The 25,348-nt window shown below is 41.1% G+C and overlaps 3 protein-coding genes across 3 annotated transcripts; 1 reads left to right on the forward strand and 2 right to left on the reverse strand.

The window, feature by feature from the left end:
• Positions 1–625: 625 nt before the first annotated feature.
• Positions 626–15,630, reverse strand: LOC118414141 (WD repeat-containing protein 49-like). The gene is given in 29 exon segments (XM_035817966.1): positions 626–1,235; positions 1,708–1,843; positions 2,735–2,882; positions 3,244–3,404; positions 3,881–4,032; positions 4,428–4,499; positions 4,502–4,519; positions 4,522–4,566; positions 5,097–5,259; positions 5,638–5,925; positions 6,496–6,568; positions 6,769–6,884; positions 7,652–7,747; positions 7,913–7,981; positions 8,223–8,380; positions 8,726–8,885; positions 9,315–9,379; positions 9,700–9,764; positions 10,172–10,274; positions 10,901–11,005; positions 11,432–11,565; positions 12,019–12,106; positions 12,505–12,607; positions 12,854–12,977; positions 13,347–13,447; positions 13,631–13,684; positions 13,831–13,926; positions 14,311–14,398; positions 15,162–15,630. Coding segments are annotated over 29 exon segments (3,522 nt in total). The 5' UTR covers positions 15,362–15,630; the 3' UTR covers positions 626–894.
• Positions 15,631–15,851: 221 nt separating this feature from the next.
• LOC118413835 (protein transport protein SFT2-like) lies at positions 15,852–20,253 on the forward strand. Its single transcript, XM_035817405.1, has 6 exons — positions 15,852–16,115; positions 16,601–16,666; positions 16,994–17,079; positions 17,713–17,830; positions 18,386–18,444; positions 19,190–20,253. The coding sequence occupies exons 1-6, from the start codon at positions 15,879–15,881 to the stop codon at positions 19,293–19,295; spliced, it is 672 nt and encodes a 223-aa protein (XP_035673298.1). The 5' UTR covers positions 15,852–15,878; the 3' UTR covers positions 19,296–20,253.
• Positions 20,254–21,113: 860 nt separating this feature from the next.
• On the reverse strand, positions 21,114–25,242 carry LOC118413832. Its single transcript, XM_035817401.1, has 7 exons — positions 24,725–25,242; positions 24,285–24,378; positions 23,655–23,785; positions 23,298–23,474; positions 22,660–22,806; positions 22,094–22,227; positions 21,114–21,780 (listed from the first exon to the last, which is right to left on the reverse strand). The coding sequence occupies exons 1-7, from the start codon at positions 25,136–25,138 to the stop codon at positions 21,762–21,764; spliced, it is 1,116 nt and encodes a 371-aa protein (XP_035673294.1). The 5' UTR covers positions 25,139–25,242; the 3' UTR covers positions 21,114–21,761.
• Between the last annotated feature and the right edge of the window lie 106 nt (positions 25,243–25,348).

Here is a 25,348-nt window from a genome sequence, read left to right on the forward strand (position 1 = left end):
ACAGTAAATCTCATGTGGACAGTAAATGTCTTAGTAAAGCAGTGAGTAAAAGGAGCCCCAGTAGAAATTGGATGGTACCCAGGCTATCCATAACTTTGCATGTGTTTCTTAAGTAGTCCTGCTGCAGTACCATAGAAAGCTATAGGGGGCCACAATCGAGCCTTTCTGTTTTCTCGTACCAAATATCATTAATATCTATCCACAACTTTAACCTCAGTTGTGCTGTCCGACAGTCCACAAATAAATGAACACACATGTTCTCGCCAAAAACTACCTTGGCAAAGATAATGAGTAGACATGGAAACATCTTTGTACAATTTAGATAACCAACCAATTCATTCATAAACTTGTTGAACACTGTACAAAAGTATACAAAAATACATCTTCATAGAAATTGCCTCTCAAGTACATGTAATCATGAATCATACACCACTGTACATAATAGCAATATGCCATATACAGGAAAACTGACTACTCAATGTCATGAAGGCATTCTGCAATTTTTCACAACAAAAATAGTAATGTCATGTAGTAGCAATATGTTTGGATGAAAGTTAAAAATCGGATAATATCTTGTCCTGTTCAGTAACAAGTTAAGTCTATTTTTTTCCATACAAAATCTCAACCAATATACAAAGTTAACTTTCACAGTAAATATGGTCTGTACAATAACAGTGGTCAATAATAAAAAATCAGGAAAATCTCGAACCCAGTGGTCTTTGTCAACAGAATAGAATGAGGCTAAGGCCTTTCTACACTTCTAGGTTCTATAATGCAGATTTTTTTGTAGCTGAGATAAGTGTCAATGGAACAATCTCAAGAATTATGAAGACAGAAACGTTTGTGTCTTCTAGCACTGCACAGAGTTAAGCAACACTAAGTCCACTTTCAAGACTACGTATGGACAGATGAGCTGGATGCCTCCGATGTGGTCGTCTTCCCCAGGGGCTTGAGCTGCCCCTTCTTTCCCACGTCGGGAATCCCCTGCACCTTCTGCAGGCCTGCCTTGACCCTGGACTTGGGGGACAGGTTGTCTGCAGACTGCTTACTGGAGATGGAGTTCATGGACTGCTTGCTCTGCAGCAGCAGGTTGGGCTTGCTGGTGGCGAGGAGGCTCTTGCTGACCCGCCCCTTCTTGCTGGCGGACATTATCCCGTGGACGGACTTCATCTTCAGTTCGAACTCCATGATGTACTTGGGGAAGAGGGTCTTCTCGTCGAAGGCAGCCTTTAGACCTGTGGAGTGAAGGTTAAATCTTTGTTAGACTACAGTCACAGCACAGTAATCCACTTACACATACATGCACCTGTAGACAATCTGCTACTGTGAAGCTAACAAATATGTTGCAACAACCACATACACGAAATGTTTGTGGTAGTTTCACTTTTGAGGTTTTCACAGGGACCTCTACACTAGAAATTCAAGACACTACAAATACACATTTCCAGAATATTTAATTCCTCACTGCACTAGAATCGTTTTGACTGTAAAAGTCATTATGCAAAAATGCCATTTTTCCTTTCTGCAAAATTTACTCCCTACAACTGGTTGTGCATTGGTCCATTGGTTGGTTCAAAAGGCTAACAGGAATGACAAAAAAGTATGTCCAAAAGAGCAATTACAATTAAAGAGCATGCCAGGATCTTTCATTACATCCCAACATTGTCTTTTCTATATCCAAACAACAGAAACAGAGTTGAAACATACCATCAGTCAGGGACGGCAGTTTGGGCACCGTCTCCACGGGCGTCTCCGTTCTCTGTCCAAAGTACTTGTGAGGATGAACCACGAAGTCTGGCTTCTTCAGAACATTCATCTTCATCAAGTCAGACGTTTCCAGACTCTGAAAGCAATGCAGAGCATTGTCAGATTTTCATATAATACTTGTAATATGTAATTATAATATGTACTGTAGATAGCTGATTGATAAGCCCCACTATCAACCGCAAATTTGAAATACGGCAAAGGCCTCCTTTTTCCTCATTTATACTGCACAATAAAACCAAAAACAAATAAAACAAAAGAATAGTACTGTAGATACAATGCTATTTAAAGGGACATAATGTAGAAATATGGCGCCAAAATTTCAAATGTTCTGAAGTTGAAAATCTCCATTCAGATTGACATTTGCAACTTATTTCTAACTTATCTGCATCATTTTATCACATTTCTAGTGCTTATTAACAACGTCAAAGTAAGCTGCGACCAAATTCACTTACTTCCGGGTAGCCTACCGGAAGTAAGCCGACCGTAGATTTCCAAATCAACCGTTGCGGTCGCAGATCTTCGGAGCTTCGCGGGGACTTTCAACAAACTAAAGTAATGATTCGAGCGAACCACCGAACACGTTCTAAAGCGCACTTTGGCTCGCCGGCGAGTTGAATAAAATGGCGGACAACTCAAGCGGCGGAGGGAAGTGCGCATATTTCAAGACATCCTCACGGCTCAACAAAGTCGTAGTCATACGTTGTAAATATTGCTGTGCAGTGTAATAAGGTAGACTCAACTCATTATGTAGAGAAATGACCGAAAACAGTGACTTTAATTTTACATTATGTCTCTTTAAGACAAGTAAACAGATAAGGCTGCCCTTACCTTAGTAAGCATATAAGGCCCAAGAGACCAAGCACTTCTTACCTCATAAGGTATATGAACACACACCATACATGTATAAGGCACGTTAAGACAATCATTCCTCACCATATAAGGCACATAAGCACACTTAATCCCCCACCTTATAAGGCCCTGCAGGTGCCTGTCCAGTTTTCTCCCACGTCAGGTAGGGCAGGTTGGGGATACTGGTGGGCTGTTTCCTCTCCCTCTTCTGAACCCGCAGGTCCTGGTAGGCCTTCCCCAGGTACGTCTTCTCCCAGGTGTTGTGCCTGTGTAATGTATTGTATTGTATCATATTGTATTGTATTGTATTGTATCTTATGTAATGTATTGTATTGTATAGTTGCATAGGTACTTTGGTTTACTGTAACTGTCGCATTCTGGCAGCCCTTCCTTGAGTGGGGTGACCGCCCGCTCGAGCACGCCGAGTTGTTTACTCCGTTGCTCTATTTACTCTGTTTACTCCATTGCTTTGATCTATACCTGTTTGGAGAAAAGTGTTCTAGATCCGCCAGAATGCGACCGTTAATGTCATTCAAATAAAAAGCAGTTCTCAGTTTGGTTTTCCTGAGACACAGACGCATTTCTTTGTCCTCGTGTTTGTCCATCAGTGTCTTACTGCTCTAATACCTGTAGTCCTCCTCGTAACCCTCCTCCTCAAACGTCAGCTCCATCATCTCCTCCTCCGCCTCCAGGGCCTGATGGAGCTCCTCATCCTCATCAGCCTCCTTCTCATCATCTTCCTCCGGCTCCTCCGGAGGGATGTACTCCTCAATCTTCCACTTCTCCTCCTGTCAAAAAGGAAATGAAGGGCATGATGTTAAATGGCAACCAGTTATCCATTTTAAAAAGTTGAGGCTGTTACCAATAAGCAAGCTCCATACTATAGACACCTCAGAACCCTAACTGTTGAGCAGTAATTATTAAACGCTCTTCCTCGGTACAACGGAGGGTTGGTCACACGCCACCCTGTCTGTCTTCTTTCCTCTCTAAACTCCTCTGTCAAGACTGCCACCGATTGTGTCTATCATCATCTGCCTCCTATCAACCCTGCTGTCCTATTTCCAAGTCAATGGGCTGATATTTTCTATCTATAGATAGTGGGATCTGATGCAGTGTTGAAAATTGAAGAATGACTGACTGTAGCTGCAAAGTATTCAAGATCACTGCAGCAGCAGAAGACAGTGGGGATCTAGATTTTGCCTACACTACAAACTTACAACCAAGTCCTTTATTAAAAAAACGTCCCTTATAAAAAAAAACCTACCTGTCCAAAGTAGCCAATGATGTTCCCGTGGACGTCCCACAACGCCACGCTGCAGTCGGAAGAGCAGGAGACGATGAGGTCACAGTCGTTCCTCCTGCAGAACAACATCTGGTTGATGGAGTCCAGATGTGGCGTCTGGTTGCACAGCAACGCTAGAAGAAAGGGATAGAATCATCATCAACTATAAACATCTTCAATGAAAAATTGTAAAATGTAGCAACTATGACATAAGTGATATCCATGAACTTGACGTTAATATTTGATGTTTTGTACGTACGTCACTGTTTGTCATGCAGTCCAGGAAGATTAGTGGCGTGCTCTAGGACATGTCACTAATGGTTTTTAACCTCAAAGAGGTTAAAGTGATTTGCAGTTTGATGTTCACTGCCACAAGGTAACAATTAAATTATAAAGACTAGTAAGAGAAGTTATGTGGTCAGAAATTTCTATTTCCTGAACACTATTTGGGGCCATGTTATAGTATTCTAATCTCTTCTGTACTTAGAACCTTACATATAAGAATATTGACAGTAAGGTGGAAACTCACGAGGTGGGTCGGTGCATACTGGCCCGTCAGGGTTGTGTCTCAGACAGTACTCCTCGATGTTCCACACTTTTGCGTGCCATCCACGTCTCCGTTGCTAGGTAACGGTTGAGGTCATCTGTGGCCATGATGATGCTGCCATCTGTAGCCATGGCACAAGATACAAAAGGTCACAGTGCAATCAAAAACCATCAACTTACCACTGAAATACTGTTAGTGTTCCTGTGGTGGATATCCCGACAAAGAAAATCACAATTTAATGACCTAACATCCCATAACCAACAACTGACCATGTAACATTAAGCTTCTCCCTACTGCCTAACCCTACAACCAATACAAAATTGGTGCCAAGTGGTTACTTCAGAAGAGAGAAAGATTCTGTAATTTAAGTTTGTCCGTACAAATTTTACAAGCTATGTCAACACAAAAGTCACTCAAGCAACTGGATAAGTTATGTAAACTGTCAGATGTTTCAGTCAATGATGATAGACAGGGAAGCTGTATATAATGTCTGACTGTTTACAAAACGTATCAAGTTGCTTGAGTAACTTCTGTATGAGTAATCTCATTACCTGAATGTCTAATCTTCATTGATGTATGTACAGACCTTCTTATCAGCACTTAAAGAATATAAAGTAATGGCCTGGCTGAAAGACTACTAAGGGTACTGACTGTGAGGGTGTGCCAGGAACTCTGCCACCAGACTGCTGTCCCCGGTGCTCCAGAACCTGACGAACCCGTTCCCTCCACACGACACCAGGTTCCCCCCACCCTCCAGGTTATCCTTCCTCTCCTCCAGAAACACCATCCGGGTGATCGGGTTCCCAAATTCACTCTGGGGAAAAGAAAAAGCAAAATTGTCAATTGTTTGTACATTTTGTATTTTCCTTGCACCTAGGAGTAGGAAGAACAGATATAAGTTCATCTGAACATAGTTTTGATAGAAAAAATGCCCCAACATATAGCTAATAAGAATAATTCATTTGTCTATTTGCAATACAATGCAACAAGGATGCAAGTAAAAGCAACATACCAGTATTTGAAAATCAGCAGTATTCAGTCTTATCTTTCTGGTAAATGACACATCGACAATGAGCAATTCAAATATTCTAGCTACACTTTTAAGCTTTGTAGTATAGAGAACCCATGCAATCTCCAACTTTAAAAAATGTCTTCATTTTCTTGTTGTTTAGAAAACAAACATTTGTCTTACATTTTCTTCATCCTCCAGACTCAGCCCCGTGACTTCCCGAGACAGCAGAGCCTTGTCGTCTGTACCAGTGAAGGACGACACAGTCCCCTGCCTCGTCACCGTGGGCATGCTCCCAGCCGTGGTCGTCTGTCGTGTGCTGGTCTTCCCCTTCTGCCGCACCCTCTGCCGGAGGTGGCGGGACGCCCGCTCCCCCTGGTTGTTCCACATGATGATTTCTCCGTCGTAGCTCCCCGTGGCGAGGGTGTTCGGGTCGCTGAACGCTCCACACAGGATGTCATCTTGGTGTTCCTTAAGGACGAAGATCAAAGATCTTTCTTACTGCTTGAAGCCAATCAGCAGATTACACAATCATTCTCAACATGCAGTGGGAACATCAAGCTACTATTTGTTGTGTAAAACTGCCAGGGAATGGTAGAAATTGCAATGTATAACAAATGTCTAGTAGGGGACTTTTGACCCTGTACTATTTGAGCTTCTTATTTTCATTTTCTTCAATTCCATCATCACTTAACAGTAACATAACTGTTCCATGTCATTCTAATTTCATGCCTACTCCACCATTTCATTTTGATGTAAAGCATGTTGAACCCTGACATTAAGATTCCATGCAAGCCCCAACCATGACAATCAACATTTTCTGCAGCCTCAACTTACTTATTTTTTCAGCCTCTCTGCATCCTTCAATATATCAACATGAAAAGAAAATCTAGTTGTTCTTACCATGTTAGCTCATTTCTGTTGGTAGTAATCATACTATTAGTACTTATTATAATAAGTTTCTTCCAACACTGAGGTGTACACAGATCAAATTTCACTGTTGTCTTGTTCGCGATCAAAAAGAAGTACTTCTTTTCCTACCTGCCCACCCTTCCAGTCAGATGGCTGTACTGTGTAAGTATTGAAGGCTTGGAACCGGAATACTGTTATCATTCTGAAAAAAAAAAAAGATTAAAAAGTGTCAAATTCATCATTAATTCTGTATCATTACACATTGGATTGTAAAGCAGGAAAAAACAAGTGCAATAGAAAGTGTGTGCAATAGAAGATAGAGATAGCAGATCCCCTGTCATCCTCTACCAGAACATACAGGAACAGCAGTGCTGTAACAAAGATATAGAAGAGAGGTCTCACCTGTCCCACCCCATCACCAGCACCGTTCTCTTCAGGACCAGCACCTGCGTGATGTCCACAGCGGAGTCCCTGCCTGCGTTCAGCAAGTGGTGGCAGTGACCATTGAAATCCCAAATCTAGAACACACAAGCAACATGTGTCATGTGACAAACAACAATGGCATGGCACGAAAGTCAGAATGAAAAGAGGTTTTGAAGAAACTACTATAAGTTAAACTTTGGAATATTAGAAATAAATGGGCTAAATGCACTGAGGCTGCGGCAGCCCGACTAAATGATAACAGTGTGTATGGACTTGGCTTATCTACCTTTCAAATCAGCACAACTAGTGGCAACAAATACGGCATACTTATGCATCTAATAATTGATATCATTGTCGTTCTAATTCAGTACCTTTGTGCTGAGTCAGTCTGTATAAAGTAACTGAGAGTAGTAGAAGCATTCTCCTACGCAGAGGGACCACAGTCATGTTGAAACTCCTTGTGGTCACCTCTGCTATCTGACGCGCTCAGACCAGTTCCTAGCCACCCTGCTTATAAATATTAATGAGCTTACCCTTATATGGGCAGTCAGCTGTTGGGGATCGGGCGTAGGAGGATGGTGCTATGTAAGACGTAACATGATTGGCTGATAGCTTTCCAGCGGCATTTTCGATATGGCTTTCGTAAACAGAAAGTCCAAGAAATGCCTATTCTCTGATTGGCTGACAGCTGGTTTGTGGCGACAATCACAGTAACGACAGTAGCAGGGCCCCAATAGGCTTGGAGTTAGCTAGCCGTTGGGGACCGTACATAGGAGGATGAGTAGAAGTAGTAGTAGTACTAGTAGAAAAACCTGACCCACATCCTGACTTCTCCAGTTTTCCAACGGAAATACCCACTGACCTTGACAGTTCCGTCCGTGCTAGCCGTGTACAGTCTGGTGTCGCTGGGGTCCAGGGCCATGGTGGTGATCTCTGCGCTACCGTGGCAGTTCTCAAACTGAAGGAACAAGGCATGGCAGGGAATAGTGAAAATAGGTCAACATCTGTTCATCTGTGGCAATTTTGAATGACAATGACTGGTGACTTACAGTCTTGGCAATTTACAAAGATTAACAAATACTGTAATTATAGTTTCATTATTGAATGCTAGTATCACACTTACCTGTTTGACCTTTTGACCTGAGTCAATGATCCAGACGGTCACAGTAGAACCCTGGCAGCCACTGATGACCTGAGGAGACACACAAGCCTTGCTTCTTTTCATTTTCCTCAACACAAAGTCTTAGATATCACTGTTTTCTTAGAAATTTTTCAAGCAAAAGCCTTCTATTTTCAAAGTTATGTAAATACTTTTGTTTTAAAGCAAGCAGTAACCTCATTTGACTGTTGCCCTTTCACCTCCCCTTCACCTTCACCCTACAGTACATTTGCCCCTTGACCTTTGCCCTCCAGTACAACCCTTGCCCCCTGACCTGGTTATATGTCCTGTTGTACAGCACGCTGGTGATGGGTTTGTCATGGCTGAGGATCTTATCCTTCATCTCAGGCTTCATCTCCAGCAGGGTCAGCTGGTTGTTGAACGTGATGAACATCTTCAACCGCTCTTCGTCAAACTGCAAAAATGTGTAAACTGCAAGGGAAAAATATAGGTCTTCAGTATGCTACAAAAGGATGCTACAAAAACATACATGTCAAGTATACATAAGATATCTCCTATAAGGTGCACCATGATGCTGCAACACAGTTGTTTGGCAGAACAAGAGGAGCATGTCAAATCATTGTCAAAGGTGCACAAATTCAATTGGCAAACCACTAAAATCAGATTCTACAAATGTATGTTGCGCAAAAAATTCTTAATCACAAAGAAGCATTTCAAAAATATTCAAGAAATTCAGTGTCTTTTACATTTAGGTATTAGCACTAGTATGAGTCAAAATGTGACAAACTCTGGCTAAGAACACTAATATACATGTACCTTCAGGGCCTTTAGGAAAGATGCCAGCCACTCTCTGTAGACAGAGCTGCTGTTGGATGTCCCAGACCCTCAGTACCTTGTCCTTGGAGAAGCTGAGGATCTGACCCTTGGTGGTGTTGAACTGTACATTCACTACACTCGCCATATGGCCTCTCAGCAACTGGGGAGGTACAACAATAGATAGTGAAAATTTAATATTGAAGATAGGATCTACTAATTATACTGGCAAGACTCATTATCATCATCTCAGGTGACATGCCCGGATCAAGACTATCTGTAGTATTCAGGAATGCCTTGAAATTGATACTGAAGGAGCTCAAAATAAGTTGGACAGTTTACAAATACACAAGAGCCACAAAACAAGTGGTTGACTACTTAGTACTTAAGGCATAGGTGAACCGTCTTCTAGTGACACTGAAGAAAAGTGATGGATGTCACTCAAAATATCTGGGAGTTATCTCTATATCTTATTACTATCCAGTTGTAGAGATTGAATGGTCTTTAGATATGTCTAACCTTCAACTTACACAAACTGTACATCTACATGTAGAGGCTATAAAATATGTGTACAGTACATAGGATGACTTACACCGATGGGTTTGGAGGTGACATAGGGGTTCCACAGGGAGACATGATGGTTCACTCCTCCTGTGACTGGAGAAACAATCATATGTCAGGGTGAGGCATTCTAAGGACAGATGCAACTGTCATCATCTTTAGTCAAGTAGCAAACAATGAAGAAGCTTTTCACAATTTTGCAAATAGCTGAAAAGGAGACTAGATTCACAAAAAACTGGTCCACATGTGTGTTACAGAAATATTCAAGGTTACCAGGGATAGAGAAACATTTCTTCCATTTTGTGCTCAACTGTGTTATGACATAAATCTAACTCCCCTGAAGACAACAAAACTTGCTGCAGCCACTAATTTAATTTTTTTGGTATGTTCAGAGAAATAGTCTCAAAGGATCTTACCAATTAGGTTCATCTGCTCATGATAGTCAAAGCAGTGGATGCCCTGGCTCACATTGAAGGATATTCTGAAAAATGAAAAGGGATAAGGAACATGAAGCGTACATATCTTATATGTCAATGAATCCTACTAAATTTTCATGTAAATATTGGCATAATGTTGTAGCATTTTTTTTCACTGATAAATTTGATGTGTTGACAAGTTTCTACTAGTTTTATGACATGCTTTTACTCCTTGTCCTGCTCATATGTCCTAACAGTCATGTTCCTGCTTCAACCTTATGACATTGATAATCTGAGGGTTGACTTTTCTGCTCTTTTTTTTTGCTGTCAAGACTGGTGCAATGGCCTATCAGTGGTACAATGTTTTCCTTGCAATGTAAGTTGCATTTGAAAGGTCTGACGTCCAAACCATTCATATTAAAGACTTCAATAGGATTTAAACTTGAACTCTGAAATACCCATATATACTCACGTCCTCATACTGCGTGCGGCCTTCTCCACCCAGCCCAGCACCATGGAGCTCCGTGCAGTCGTGGAGCAGGAGATGAAACACTCCAGATGTGCAGCGTACCTCACTGAGGCAAAACAACACAAGTTTGTTTGTTTGTTTCAATCTTTGTTTATTCATAAAAGCTCAAATCAGCCTGCAAGCCGCTTTCCATCGAGGTCATAAGGGAAGAGGTAAGGGTCTGACAAAATATATAATAGAGGTAACACTAGTTCACCTTTATCCGTTGAGTTACCTATATCCGTTGTTTTTAAAAACAGGGTATTTGGGGATATCACGTCGACGGACATTAGTTTCAAATTGCAATATTTTCTGGATATTGCAGTTTAAAACTATCACCTGTCGACTTGATGTGCCTACGTACCCTGCATTTAAAAGCAACGGATATAGGTTACCCAACGAACAAAGGTGAATTAGTGTTACAGTTTACATCATTTAAAGTCCTGTAACATTGCTGAAAACCTGAACTAGAAGCTACACTGAATCAGCACACATTCCTTTGGTAAGGGAGCAATATAGGAGCAATATGCCCCAGCATTTGGAGGTGAAGGATTAATACGATATTCCTGCATTCTTACAAACATCATCGGATTTAAATCCAATGGAGTCCAGATTTTTGCATTTTGTACTGTCACCATTTGTTGCTTTTCATCATGGGTGGGTAGGTCATTAAGAAAAAATGAAGCACAATACCTTGTCTTGTCCATTCTCCGTTGTGTTCTCTGTGGCGGGCCATCTTACAGTACTTGTCTCGCCCCTTTGCTATGTTACTCAGCTGTACAGTTACTGTCACTTCAGCTGTGGGGTACAATGTATACGATAAGAGACATGTGCGCAGCTTTCTCCACCCAGCCCAGCACCATGGAGCTCAGGCTGTTGTGGAGCAGGGGATGAAACACTTGCCGAGACACATGGATCAGCACCAAGGACAGATGCCTAAACACATGGATCAGCACCAAGGACAGATGCCTAAACACATTACACTAATAACAACATCAGTCTGTTCCATTTTATTTCTCTTCTTTCTTTGGTGCAAGCAGGGTTGGTCTTAATGTTGGAAATAGTACAACAGGTCAGGAAGCAGTTTAACAGCATTTGAGTAACAGCATCTGGGCCTATCAGATCTGCCCATGACACTTGGAGGATTCCAAACCTTCTAATCTAAGTCTAGTGTACAGAATAGAGAACTGTTATTTTCGTAGTGGTAAAACAGTTGAAACACACCTTCCTCCTCCCCCACTGGTGGAGTGGGCCTCTCAAACAGGGCGATGTGTGTGGAGGTGAAGTTCAGGGCCGTGACCTGACCTCCAACATCCCCAAACACCAAGAAGGCCTCACTGGGGTTGTCTGGGTTACTCCTGGGGAGAGAAAGTTTATTGAAATTTTATCATGTGGTAGTTTTCTAAAGCTGGACATCCTAAGGAGACCCAATATCTGTATCTATATAGCCTGTTTGTCTGTTTGTTTGTTTGAACCCTTGTTCATTCATGAAAGCTCAAATTGGCCTGTATAACCAACCTTTATGTAACACCTGACCCTGACCTCTCTGTGTTAAGTTGCAATGTCATCCCAATTCTACATGTGTGATAAACTTTTACTATTTTGTTTGGCGATGCTTTTGTAGGTTTCTAAACATTTCACTCCACCTCGGCCAGTAAAGAGAATATTGTGATCGTGATGATGATGAAGATGATAATGAAATATTTTTACTGCAATGTTTTGTTATGTATTTCTAAACACTTTTCAAGTTTTATTGTCTTGAAAATAACAGACTCATTCTATGTAGTAAAAAGTATAAACTAGAAACAAACCAGTAGTCCAGAGAGAGGGGCGTGTACTCCAGCCCTTCCACCTTGTACTGACAGCTGAAGTCCAACTTGGTGCTCAGGTCATAGAATACTGGAAAACAAACATAAAACAGTGTTGTGCTTTGTACAAAAACAACAGAGAAATGATAAATATCTATATTGAGTATATATATCTATATTGAGTATATAAAGCTTTCATAATAGATAATTCAAATCTTTTCATACTGAAACCATGCAGACTCAAAATACACAGTTTCCTCAGTGTAAAAATGCCCCTTTGACTTTCACCCCATTAATTCCATAACAACACTTCTATCCCAATATCTTTTATTCACATCACAAAGCTTGAACCCTGTACAGGTAATTTAATACTTGTACAACAGTTTGTATGACACTTAAAGTCAAAACAACTCTTTCTCAAATGATCAAATTATATGTATGTCATGGTGATGGGTTGATTTTGTAAGAAATGTCACTTTTTAAACTTACGTATCTCCTTGCTGGTTAAGGACAAGGCAATCTTGTTGATGTTGGGCAGGAGAACATAGTCACTGACCCACAGGTCTTTGTCTTTCACCGAGTCCACAGAAATCTGAAGAGAAATAAACAACAAAACTAACTCAATTTAAAGTCATTAGTACGGAAAAGAATTTATGGGACAAAAACACCAAGAATGCACTTCTTATCTGCTTAAAATAGATAAACAACTAATGATAAAAGAATACATTCCAGCCATTCATGCAAGTATCTTCAAGTATAAATCAAAATCCAACCAACCAACAACAAGCAAAAAGACAATGAAATTAAGTACAAACAGAAGAAAGCAATTAGAACTGACCGTGACAGATTTCTGCAGTTTGCACTGTGGGCTCCAGAGGGCGACGCAGCCTTCCTTGCTGATGGAGATGTATCGCTGTGTGGCCTTGTGGTACTTAATCTTCTGTATCGTGTCTTTATGGGGGCTGGAAATAAAATTTGAAAAGTCAGCTGAAGAAGCATGACAAGCCCTGAAACATAATGGCAATGTCCAGTCATTTTCTTGAATGGTAGTTTGACTATAATCTCCAGGCAGATTTACCTGTGACATAAGATAGCATCAAAGTAGGCCAAGGAGTATAGCCGGCCAAATGGAGTCAGCTGGCCACCAGCAGACTCCTTTGGCCGGCTACACATTTGTAAATATACATGGAGATTAGTTTGACTGGAATATTCAATGTAGAAAATAACTTGGAAATTATGTCATTCCAGTAGAAGTGGCACTCTTCCTACATTGCCATGACATCAGTACATATAATTATCGATCCGTTGACAAATGTGCTGAGAAAATGTACCTCTGTAGTATTTTCAGGTCCTTCCACTGTGGCACCTGTGTAGCCTTGACCCTGTCATCCTTCTCATAGTACTCCAGCAGCATGTGGGACGCTATCTTGTCCTGTAATGTAGCATGATGAGCAAAATTAGATCAGTCCTACCAATACACATCACTTACCTGGCTCCCAATACACATACGTACTTGCACATACACTTCCAGAGTTGAATTAGATTATATATATTTTCTATAATCTGACGGTTCTGACCACAAATAATGATATAAGACACTCAGACACCTACTTACCCAGTCGACATATCCATCCTTGGTCACATCAATTTTGTCAAACAGCTCGGAGTACTAAAGAGTGAAGAAATAACTTAGTTAGTCAACAGATGCACAATACAAACATACATATATGTATAACCTAACTGAAATTCCACACCAATTTTATGAGGGTTCTCAAAAAAAAAAAAAACGAAAGAAAAGTACTTAAGACAACCAACCTCCTCATTACTCTGTCTCTTCAGAATGTCAGTCATCTTCTGTATAAACTCCTCCTTGTTCAAACTCAGCTTGTTGTCGTAGCCGCTCCCCTCAATCTGTGGTGAAACAATAATTATTTAGATTACTCCAACTAGATAAACGTCAAGTGTAGATGTATGGTCATATGATCTCAAAGAAAAAAGGTTAGGATACATAAACCAATCGCTTTTTTGCAAATTACCTTACTTCTTTTCTCAAATGACTTTCATCAATTTTCAAATTTGTCATTTGATCGGTGCTTCACTGTACTAGATAACAATATAATCATGAGAATAGGTTCTGCTTGAAAAGTAGTTCAAATTTCAACTCTTCAACGATACCTTTTTGTCTCTTTTTTACATGTCCATGCCTTACAGTGTCCAGAAATCACTGTTCATTGGAAAATTGCCACCTTGATGTGTTTAAGGACAGTCTACATTAGATGTATTAAAGTGGCTCACCATGAATGCCTCCTGCATTGCCTGGAGCTCCAGCACATTCAGTCTGCTCTCAATCTTCTCTCCTCCAAAAGGCATGATCTTTGTCTCCCTAAAATCAACATCAAGGAAGAAACTTTAGAAAACCAACATGAATGTTACTACTAGCATTTGGGAAATGAAAAATGATGATAAAGTACTATTGTATCTGTGGAAGATACACATCTAACTGGTGCCTTATGAGAGTGGGGTTTAAATGTAGGTGTGTGTCTGTAGCATACTTCCTGAGCAAAAGTTTTATTGTTGTTGGTGACAGAATAGTATCAGCATAACAGCTATATCTTAATGTAACAGCATTCCCAACCTTATCCCTCAGTAACAACTTAATTGTATCGTGGATAAACATTTTGCAAATCACAAAGAAATTCCAAATAATCCATACAAGTGCACACGAATGCATCCTATAGTACTAGTATACAGAGTTGAACACCTGTACAACAGACCTGGGAATTATCTCAGATTGGATTCATACATTATTAAGTTCTTCCCTATGGTGACCAATCCCGTTATTATGCCATCTAACAATCGCTGCAGTTCCGGTGACGTTTGAGGGTTGGTAAAACCAAACAAGTATTCTCTATTGTATTCATAAATCATCCCATATGTAAGGGATAAAAAGATCAATATGGTATTCCCCAGAGAGGAGTAATGTTTACTTTTATAATTTGTTATCAATTTATATAACGTTACAGTAGCGAAATGTATTGGTGCTATAGTCAGCTGCCTAGCCACGAACGCCAGTGACAATATCTGGTAACAAATTGAGGTCAGATCTGACTACTTTTGAAACATCGATAGAAGATTTTAGTACGTGCCTGTCAGTCCCGGTGCTTGCTGCGCTGGAAGGCGGGGGCTGTGCCGTGTCCTTCCCGCGGCCGGCTTTGCGTGTTCCCGGCAACTCAGCCGTGCTCGTCACCACTTCTCTCTCCGTCCCCGCCTCCTCCTTTTCTGCCTCTCCGTTCGCGCCATTCGGTAAAACCGAGCTCGTGTTCGAGTCCCCCGTCTTTGCTTCCATCTTTGATCTGTGTTTACCTTCCCACTTCTGCAACTTCCTTCCTTCACTCAGATCGCCAAGTTTGCCCTCTCAACACCTTTCGAACAGAAGGACAACCATCACCAAACTATACTGCACGACATTTATCGACGTATATCTTACTACATCACGGCAAATGCCTGGAAAATCGCATAATCTCCGGCAAAGATCAGGAATCACGACGTGAAGTCTGCAACAAGTCGATCTGTCACACTGCGGCTTGCCAGTTTCCATGGGCGCAAAATCCCGCGCTGTGATTGGTCCAGGAGTGATTAAATTACTTAGCTGTTCGTTGCGAAGTTTTTATTGCTTATCAAAAGAATCTACTTTATTTTATATTCCATACTTAGTTATTAGGTGGAAATTATAATGAAAGGCTAGGTTTATGGTAATTTAAATTTTATAGATCTATTATATATCAGGTAAGGTCTTTGAGGGGTATTTTGTGGCAAAAAGTTCGAATAAAACAGGCATTCATACTTTAGACAACTAAAATAAAATGGCGGAGCTGAATGCGTCGCTGAAAGCCTACTTGGCAGAGAGTCGAAACAAAAACGGGTCCAAAAACAAATCTCCAGACTCAGGTACGAACGGAAACCTGTCCAACGGACTGGGGACATGGGCACCCAAACTACCGTCGTTTCTCGGTGGACAGAAAGACGAGGAGGCGCAGTCAGAGAACGGGAGTAACGGTTGGTTCGGTCAGGCACAGAAGGACCCATGTTGTCCCAGTTTGGTGAGTTGGCATCTAACTCATCGTCATGATATACAAAAATACACATACTTGTCATCGACTAACTGTGCTTTAAGTGCTTTGGAATGAGTCGTAGTACATGTATTATCTTAGCAGTGGTTCCCATGGCTTGGTCAGATTTGGACTCTGCATTTGTCAATGCAAACCAGTATGGGAAAGGGGGTTGCCAATATATGTTAAGCAGCTTTGAACTTTTATGTAAATGAAGGATATTCTAAAAGGCCATGCTGATTTTTCTTCTTTTGTTTTTGAATTCTTAGGAATTTTGGAATAAGGTACACTACTACAACTTTGAAATGCATATGATTGACTGTGGGCTTTGAATTCATCTTGTTTTGGAATGAGCCAGTTGGCAACATTCTATTGGTGTTTCCTTCCCAAATGAAATTGGACAAGCTATAAAGTTAGTGTTAGATGACTGAAATTATACAAGTTTCAGACATTTTTTTCTCCTTTCCTCTCTGTAGACGAGAACACAAAGAATCATGGGATTCATGCTGTGCCTTTGTGCAGGACTCTTCTGTTTCTCACTGGTGAGTAGATAACGATGGCAGACTTGTTCTTTTTCAAGGATTGCTTTGATATGTATGAGTGTTGTTTTTTTTTCTTTGCAATATCATTTACTATATTGAATATCATTCACCATATTCAATGTCATTTACCTACTACATACTTCACCTCCCGTACCATAGTCTAGTTGTTATCCTGGGTACATTTGTAGTTATATTTATTCCAGTTCACATTGAGAAATTCGAGTATCTACGTATACTGAACAGAGAGTTTGTAGAGTCAGTATTTCTGTAACTTTGTGTAAGTTGAGGAAAAGAAGGGGTCATGTTTTCTCTGTTCCCCACCCGCAGGCTGCCATGTATGCTCCAGTCATGATCCTGAAGGCCAGGAAGTTCTCCCTCCTCTACACAATGGGCAGCCTTTTCTTCATAGGCAGGTGAGGCATGGACAGTTTTACGTTTGAGTGTCTCCAGTGCTTGGATGTTGAGTTTTGGGTACCGTTCTCCCCTCCAATTGACAGAAAAGGTACAGTCTGGCCTCTACATGGTGGTACAACTCAATCTGCTTAAAGTGACAAAGTACATGTACCAGTAACCAATCATGAATTATGATACTTGCTAACAGACGTATACTAGTAACACACGGTGGTCCGGTTGCTAGGCTAGAATGCCCATAGCTATGTGGCTGCACCCACTATTATCACAGCAGCATGCCAGCTCTGACATGCCAGCAGACCAAGAATCATCGCAAACAATTCTCAAGACACATTTGGTCTGGAAATCATATTGCAAATATAAAATACAGAGCTATAAAAGAAATGTATTGGTTCTGAAGCTATGTTAAAATCAAGAGCTTAACGCTACGTCAGACGGCAACAAAATATATGACTTGCTTTTGTTATTACACTAATGACAAAAGAAAACATTTCCACCATTTCCATACGCAAAAACACCACCTGCTAGTAGTATGTGGTTCCCTGGTAAGGTTCCACTGCAATCAGACTTACCGGGTAGGGCAGTTCTGCTAGTTGTTGTTGTTCATCAGACTGTTCTTCCCTCTGTCGCTCCAGTTTCTCCCTGTTGTGGGGTCCGTACAACCACATGAAGCACCTCCTGTCTTCCGAGAGGTTACCCTTCACAACTGCGTACTTCGGCTCCATGTTTGCTACATTATACTTCGCTATGGTCGTAAGTATGGCCGTTGATCCCATCCCGCAGCATGAAAATTGATCAGCCAATAAGCTCACAGCCTCTATGTGATAACCTTGGAACCAATACACCCTGTTATCTTTCAGTCATTGCATGATTTTAGGGATCATCTGGTGTTCGCGGGTCAGATAGCATTTTTAAATATGATACAATACATCTTAAGATTTAAGGCAAAAAAATGTGAGACACTGTGTCAATTTGATTTAAAATCTTGTGATAAAGAAATGCGGCCAAAGTACATCAACTGTCTGACAGGGGCTTTGCATATGAGAAGATTTGTGAGTTGGCTGAAACTTACTGGTAGCTTGAGTACCATCCTCCATAGTGACCACTGGTTCACTACTGACCAGGGAAAATGTAGATGATAATGTATTGGTCATTGAGTATTATTGTGTGGTGGCAAGTACATCTAATATCTATGGCAAGATTTGTAGGTTTATCGAAGGACTGTAGTTTGCAGAATGTAGATACAAAGAAGAATTTACATTTGTTACAACAATAAATTTGGTATATTTCTCCTTATCAAATCTGCAGGAACAAAGCACCATCTTCACAACCATCTTTGCCATTGTACAAATCATCGCCCTTCTGTGGTGAGTGTTTGTCTTTAGAAATATTTCCCCAGGTTGCATGCGTGTTTTAATTGTTACCATTACACTAATTGTACAGGTATGAGATATGGTGTCTATGGGATATAAGTTTTATGACTATTCAAAAATCAAGACTAACAAGAAAATGATGTTTCCACTTCTACATCTAACCTTGTAGAGCTACTAACTGTAAAAATGGAATTAGCTTCAGTATGAAAAGTCTTTTTTTCATTCGGCCAGGACAACTTAAGCAGAACATCTTTCCTTGGGTCTGTGTAGGTTTCAAAACATATCTGGAAAAATCTAACACTAAGGCCACACCAATTTGATTTCTTGGTTCACGGATTTTTTCATAAAAAATATGGAGCGAGAGGGCGAAATAGAAATAAAAATAAAAATTGTAAAATGGTTGGAGTAAAGGTAACGGCTAATCCAAAACATAAAGAAAAAAAGTTTTCAGCTTGAAAAAAGTACAAAAACACTATTATTGTACAGTAACAGCACCTGTACCCACACTTTAAGGAGCTTATAATATAAAGGCCAATTTGCTACACCAGAAAGTTGGTGAATGGTCTCATTAATGGTGAAAATTTGCTGAGTGGTAATTTTTATTTTTTTTTCCAAAAAATAGGAGCGAGCGAATCCGTGAACCAAGAAATTAAATTGGTGTGGCCTAAACAGTCCAAAATGTGTCAGACATTGTTATAACAATAATGTTGTTCCTGTACCTTGTTTTCTCCGTGTACAGGTACGTGGCCAGCTACATCCCAGGAGGACAGACAGGACTGAAGTTTTTCACCAGGATTTTCTCCTCAGCAGCCTCCAAGGCTGTGAAGAGCACAATACCTGTCTGAGAGGTGCCCAACCCTAGCCTGGTATCTGCTCTATTCTAGCTCTGGATCGCTTCTCTGACTGCTTAACCTTGCCAGATAGTTCCTTGCTATTTGAATATTTGCCTAAAGTATAGGCTTGAGCTCTGATTGGCTCCTAGTTGAACAGTCTTCATAACCCCATGGTATTTTAGGCATTCAGAAGTTTGATCCTGATTCTACTGCTTCTGAGAAGTATTTGATTCCCCTTATAATGCAGGATGTTAGGCCCAAATGTTTAGACAGGGACTATTCTACGGAGAAGCAGTCAGACTCAGAGGAGCGTACTGGAGCTAGACTATGATGGGTACCAGACTAGCGCACCCCACCCACAAGGAAACCAAATTTTTATGGACTTGAGTGTGACAAGTCAAAGCTTAGATTCAGGCTTGCCCCTGACTGTGAGGTACTTTAATGGACATATCTTTCACATGATGACTCTTTCCCTTAAGGAAATAATTTTCAATTTTGTACCAGCTGACTACTTGAATATGCCAAGAATTTTTATAGTATACGTTAAAAAACCTTACTATTATTCAAGTTCCAGATGCTGTCATCATACGTGTATGAATGAACGTTTGGTTATCATGGTGCATCGATGAAGGTTAGACATCCAGGTAAAAACAAATCAATTTTCACAACTCCATAAGATACAGAGATTACTCCCGGACGTTTCCAGTGACAGGCATCACTCTTCTTCAGTGTTATGGGGGTATCTAAATGCTGTACATCTGCAGGTGGGTATGAAGTGGAGGGGGTTGTAACTTGTACTGTTGGCAACTACATCCGTGTTTTGTGTAAACTATCTTTTCATGCCAATCTTTCATTCTATGTGTACAGTGACAGTTGTATTCCAAGTTAAAAAAAACATTGTTTTATGTGCAATGAACAGTTAGACTGTTTATCAAAAATGTATGATATTGCAGATGATATGTATATTTATTTAGACCCTCACTGGACAGTTGTATTCCAAGTTGAAAAAGAACATTGTTTTATGTGCAATGAACAGTCAGACTGTTTATCAAAATTGTAAGATACTGACAAAAATATGTATACTTATTTATACTGAGTATGACTTTTGACAGTGTATCGATAGCCATGTAAAATTGCCATTTATTCCTTGGCCGAAGCAAACCATTTCCGTGGAACATTCTCAACCAAACTTAATCATGTCAACATATGTATCTGATTCTGCATGTAACATTTCATGGGCAGAGTGATGTCACTGTTTTCTGTGCACATTCATTCAGGCTCTGTGATATACTGTGCTCTGGATTTGATGATGTCACATTGTTCTAGCAGGTATACACAGGCATGTCTGACTATGGCACATTTGATATCATTTCTCAGTGATAACCACATTCATGTTTTTTTTAATGCATTGGATATCACTGACATGTCTATTATATAGAGTGACATACAGTATCATTTAGACCCTCTTTTCACTAGTCATTGCTAAGTGACTGTACAGTGAACTAAACTTTTGTCTTATCCCAGATTTCATAATTGGCATATGATGCAAGATGGAATATTATGAACCAAAGGACAACACATAAAAAGTACAAAATGTGTTCTTTTTCTGTGAAATTTATTTTGCAGTCACTGTCTCCAGTGGAAAGGTGGTGTTAGTTTTGTTACCACAGAACATGCTTGTACATGCTGCTGTGAGCACATTGTGAGGTGTAAGGTTTGGTCGAGGTGGATTATGCTGTTTCTTTATCGTGTATATTATATTGTAAATAGACAATGGATTTATGTAAAGCTACAGCTGTACAGAAATGTTGCAATAAAAGAGCCTATATGTGTGGAACAGTCTGCTTTATTTCTGAGTATAAATGCCTGATAACTTCTGCACAAACGAAGTAGCTGACGTTACATTTGTATTGTTATATTGTATCATCGCCTTGTGTGCAAACATTAGTCAAAATTTCTCCACGACTAAAGGCAGTGTAGTAACTAAGGACAGCAACACCAGCATATAAAAACAAGGAATGTAGTCATTCTTCTTTACATCATGAAGCCATTGACATTTTCATCAAGCACTACACAATACAGGTCGGCTACAATATAAAAGTGTAATGCTGTAATCATTAGGACATTGTATTAATATAATTAAGGCTGAACATTGTTGTCACAAGCTTTAAATCAGTAACCCTAAATACATCAAGTAACTCTCAGTGTAGCCATGACTCATGAGATACATGTACAGTTTCTGAACCCACCTAGGCCACCTCAAATAACTGCAAACACCAAGCCAAACAAACATACCAGCAACAATATTACTTTTTTTACTGAGATGATAACAGTTTAAAGAAAACACATCATAGGTGTGAACTATCACAATAAGTAAAATAAGAAAACGTGTTTCACTTCAAACTGCAAAGCAGATACATGTGTATCCTGTTGTGTGCAAATCTGTGCTTTGGAAATCTCCAAGTCTGCATGCTGTGTCTAGTCACCGGTGCAGTCCCTACAGAGAAGAACAAAAATGATTTGTTGTTAAGTGCATCAGTGAATGTGCAGTGAAAATCTTTTTTCAATGAATTTACTGGCACATTGTGTCGTGTTGTTCATCTTGTAGTGAGCCAAAGGTCAGCAGGTTTCCTTGCTGTTTCCGTTTCAGGGTATTCAGAAAGGGTTGCTTGCCCCTCCTCGAACACGGACAGTATTTCATGTCTTTTCGAGAGACGTTTGTAGCCCAAGATGCCCTTCTCCGAATTAATTCAAAACCGTCTTAATGGAAGTCACACGGAAAGAAGAGAAGACTTCAATAGTGTACTTACTGTCCCAAGACCTCCACCCGCATACTGAGGTGAGAGTTCCATGCCTGTGGCCAGAACCGGACGTAACGTGCAGTTACCGGCGGCTCCAACAGGTGGCGCACTTCGGTGTCTCGATCAGAGTTGCCAGAGAAAACCTGGGATGATATTTTGAAGAAAAAAAACAATGGAGCCGGCTAGCAGCAATGCTACATGGAAACAGATGGTAAAATCTTGCAGTAACACATAAATGATTTATTAGGCTAAGGGACCGTACGGCGTTTAGTGAGGGGGGAGGGCCGGTCGCCAGAGGGTCGGGTCAAAAAATTTTTGCATGGCCCTCCCCCCAGGTAAATATTTTTTTGCTAGGCCCTCCCCCCAAGACAAAATATTTTTGCTTGGCCCTCCCCCCTCCTATCAACTTTGAAAAAAAAATTCAAGACGCCAATAAAACACTGCGCTCCCGCATTCGGAAATGTCCTTTGCGTCATACTTTAAAGTGGCCTCATTAAGTAGTCAGCAAAATTTATTGGAAACATAAAAAAATCCTTGGAAATATCAAACTTGTGCAGAAGACAATGGTTACCGACCCTATCACGTCCCAGGTTATCCAGGTATGTAGACCATGTGATTCCGTCTCTGCTGAAGCGTAGTTTGTAGGAGGTCACCCACTGATCTGCACCAGCTCTACCCTGGGTGATAACTCCAGCTACAGTAGTCTCTGCTCCCACGTCAACCTGAACAGGAAAAACACTGAGAAACGCCAGCGGTACAAAATGCCTGCGGTGTTGAATATGTCGTACATAGTTGCATGATTTAAGTGTGATTGGTCAACCATGAAACTTGAATTGGAGAATGTCCATGCTGACATTTGAACCCTTCTCTTCTACTTTTTTATGTTAAAAAAACACAAAGGGAACACAAATAATTAGAAAATGCTAAAATAAAATAGATAACTGCGTGACTGCGTCAACAAATATCAAGCAAGTGGCTGTTACGCCTGGGAGGGAGCGAGCAAGCGAGCACTGGATAGAGGAAAGTGGCGGGATGGTGCCAGATGAATTTGCTGTGAAGAGGAGGAGGAGAAGGGTGTGCTGGTACTTGTATTTAATATGAGGATGAGGATGCAAAAACATGCCAGAAGATGTGGATGACACAGGACAAAAATGACTTGATATGATATGATATGATAAAAAGATATAATCTACACCCTGCAGCCTCTACTTACCTGTAACCACTGCTGGTTGTTGTTCTGTGCAGCACACCAGGCTCCGGCGCCCTCCTGGGAATGAAGGCGAGCTTTGCTGGTGGCACAACTGCCAGTATTGTACTGACTGGATGCAGTGATGTGGCCATCAGGAATAGCGCCGCTCTCCATACCTAGTGGTACTGCAGTGCACGGCTTCTATATAAAGGATGACATATGCATGTTACCGTACCCATTATCCTTTGCCCATACTGTACAAAGTTGTCCAAAGTTAAGCTGGATGTAAATTTACGGCTTCCTAAAAATGTTCGCCTGAAGTTCGATAGCACAAGAACACATCACGGTATTCTGCAAAAATAACTACAGAACACACGCTACCTGTGGGCAGGATTGTCCTCCACACCCTCCACATCCGCCAAATGGACCGGGAGGCCCGGGTGGCCCGGGAGCACCATCACGGCCGTCCCGCCCGTCTCGTCCGGCCGGTCCTTCAGGGCCCCGGAAGAGGCCTGTAACAGTTGAAGTGATCGTGAACAGTTAATGTCATTGCCAGCTCGGATAGAAATGCGGTTAAGTTAGTCATCAGAAAAAGTACAGGTACAGCCACCGGGTAAAAGACATTTTGGCATTTATCCAATATAGAACGTACCATAAACAAATAAATGCCAGGCAGGACACCAAACGATCGAAAGCCCCTTCGACTGGGGAATTAAAAGTTATGCTAGCGCTATACTAGAGTTGGGCCTAGACCTAAAGAGGTGACCTGTGAAGACCCTGGAAAACAGTCCGGCATTCATGATTCACAAATATCAGTCAGAAATCTATTTCTATGTGACTTTGACGCAAATAAAGCAAAGGTTAGACAAATACTTTAGAACTTAACGACGTGGAAAATTAATACTAAAAGAGAAAATATCACAATAGGACAATATTACAACAACAAACACAATCCTCTCTATTTCACGCGCATTTACGTTAAGTCAAACAAAACTCAGCTAACAGACATACCGGCAGGTGTCGTGACGGAGTTGTCGGAGCGCCTGTACCTCCGCAAGGTGGCGTTGTGTTCAGGGACACTGTCAGCTTGGTTCGGCCTCTCGTCCTTAGATATAAAGAAAGTTACATTTATGAAAGTTATACATGCAGCTAGTAAGATAAGTAAAGTTCATTCAAGACACTGACGGAAGGTAGCGAATGCTACCTGAGACGTCTGACCGTTTCCAAATTTTATCCAGTTGCTTGATCATTAGTAACTGTTACCTTGCATAGGATGAAGTTGGTTTAGCTTAGATATTTTTGATAACACGGTGACTCCATTGACGCATTATTGTTATAGGGTTGGGACAGGAACATATTCACCCTTTATTGAACTTAGAGCCATGTACGTACGCTAAGAATTTTCTCCGGTGCTATAGGAACATGAGCAAGCTACTGTTAAAATATCATACCTCTCGAAAGTTCCCAAAGCTGTGTTCCTCAGCATGCCCGAGTTGGAACTTGGTCTCCAACACAGCCAGCCGCTCCCTCAAAGATGCGCCGTCAGCTTTCTCCTGCTGTAACTCCGTCTTCAGAGACGACAGTTGGATTTTCAGGGCCGTCACTTCCTGGTTGTCTTTGGCAGCGGTGTCTTGTTTGATCTCCATGGCCAAGGTACGATCCTTCAGCGTCAGGATCTGGTCTTTCAGTTGAGCGGAGTTTTCACGGACATGCTTTTCCTCATGAAAGAGGAGGACGAGGGCCGCCACCACCAGCACCCCCGCCCCCACCGCCACGGCCACCGTCACCATTCGGGCCGCGCCGGGTCGGTCTCGGCGGGCCCGGCCGGCAGCTTCGACAACGTATGCAGCCTTCTCCGAGCTCATTATCAGCTTGTAGCGAGAACAGACTGACAAACTAAGGAAAAATCTATAACGTTACTTTCTGTTACCCGAGAGCACTTCCACCCTTCAACATTCGCGACTTGGAATAAGAAGTAAGAAAAAATACCCTGTAGGAAGAATGCGTACTACAGCAACATCACAGGGTACAGAAGCATTGATTGGTTGAAGTGTACATGTACAGGCGAGGTGTCA

This window comes from Branchiostoma floridae, chromosome 4 (genome assembly GCF_000003815.2).
Source record: "Branchiostoma floridae strain S238N-H82 chromosome 4, Bfl_VNyyK, whole genome shotgun sequence".
In the NCBI taxonomy this organism is placed as follows: domain Eukaryota; kingdom Metazoa; phylum Chordata; class Leptocardii; order Amphioxiformes; family Branchiostomatidae; genus Branchiostoma; species Branchiostoma floridae.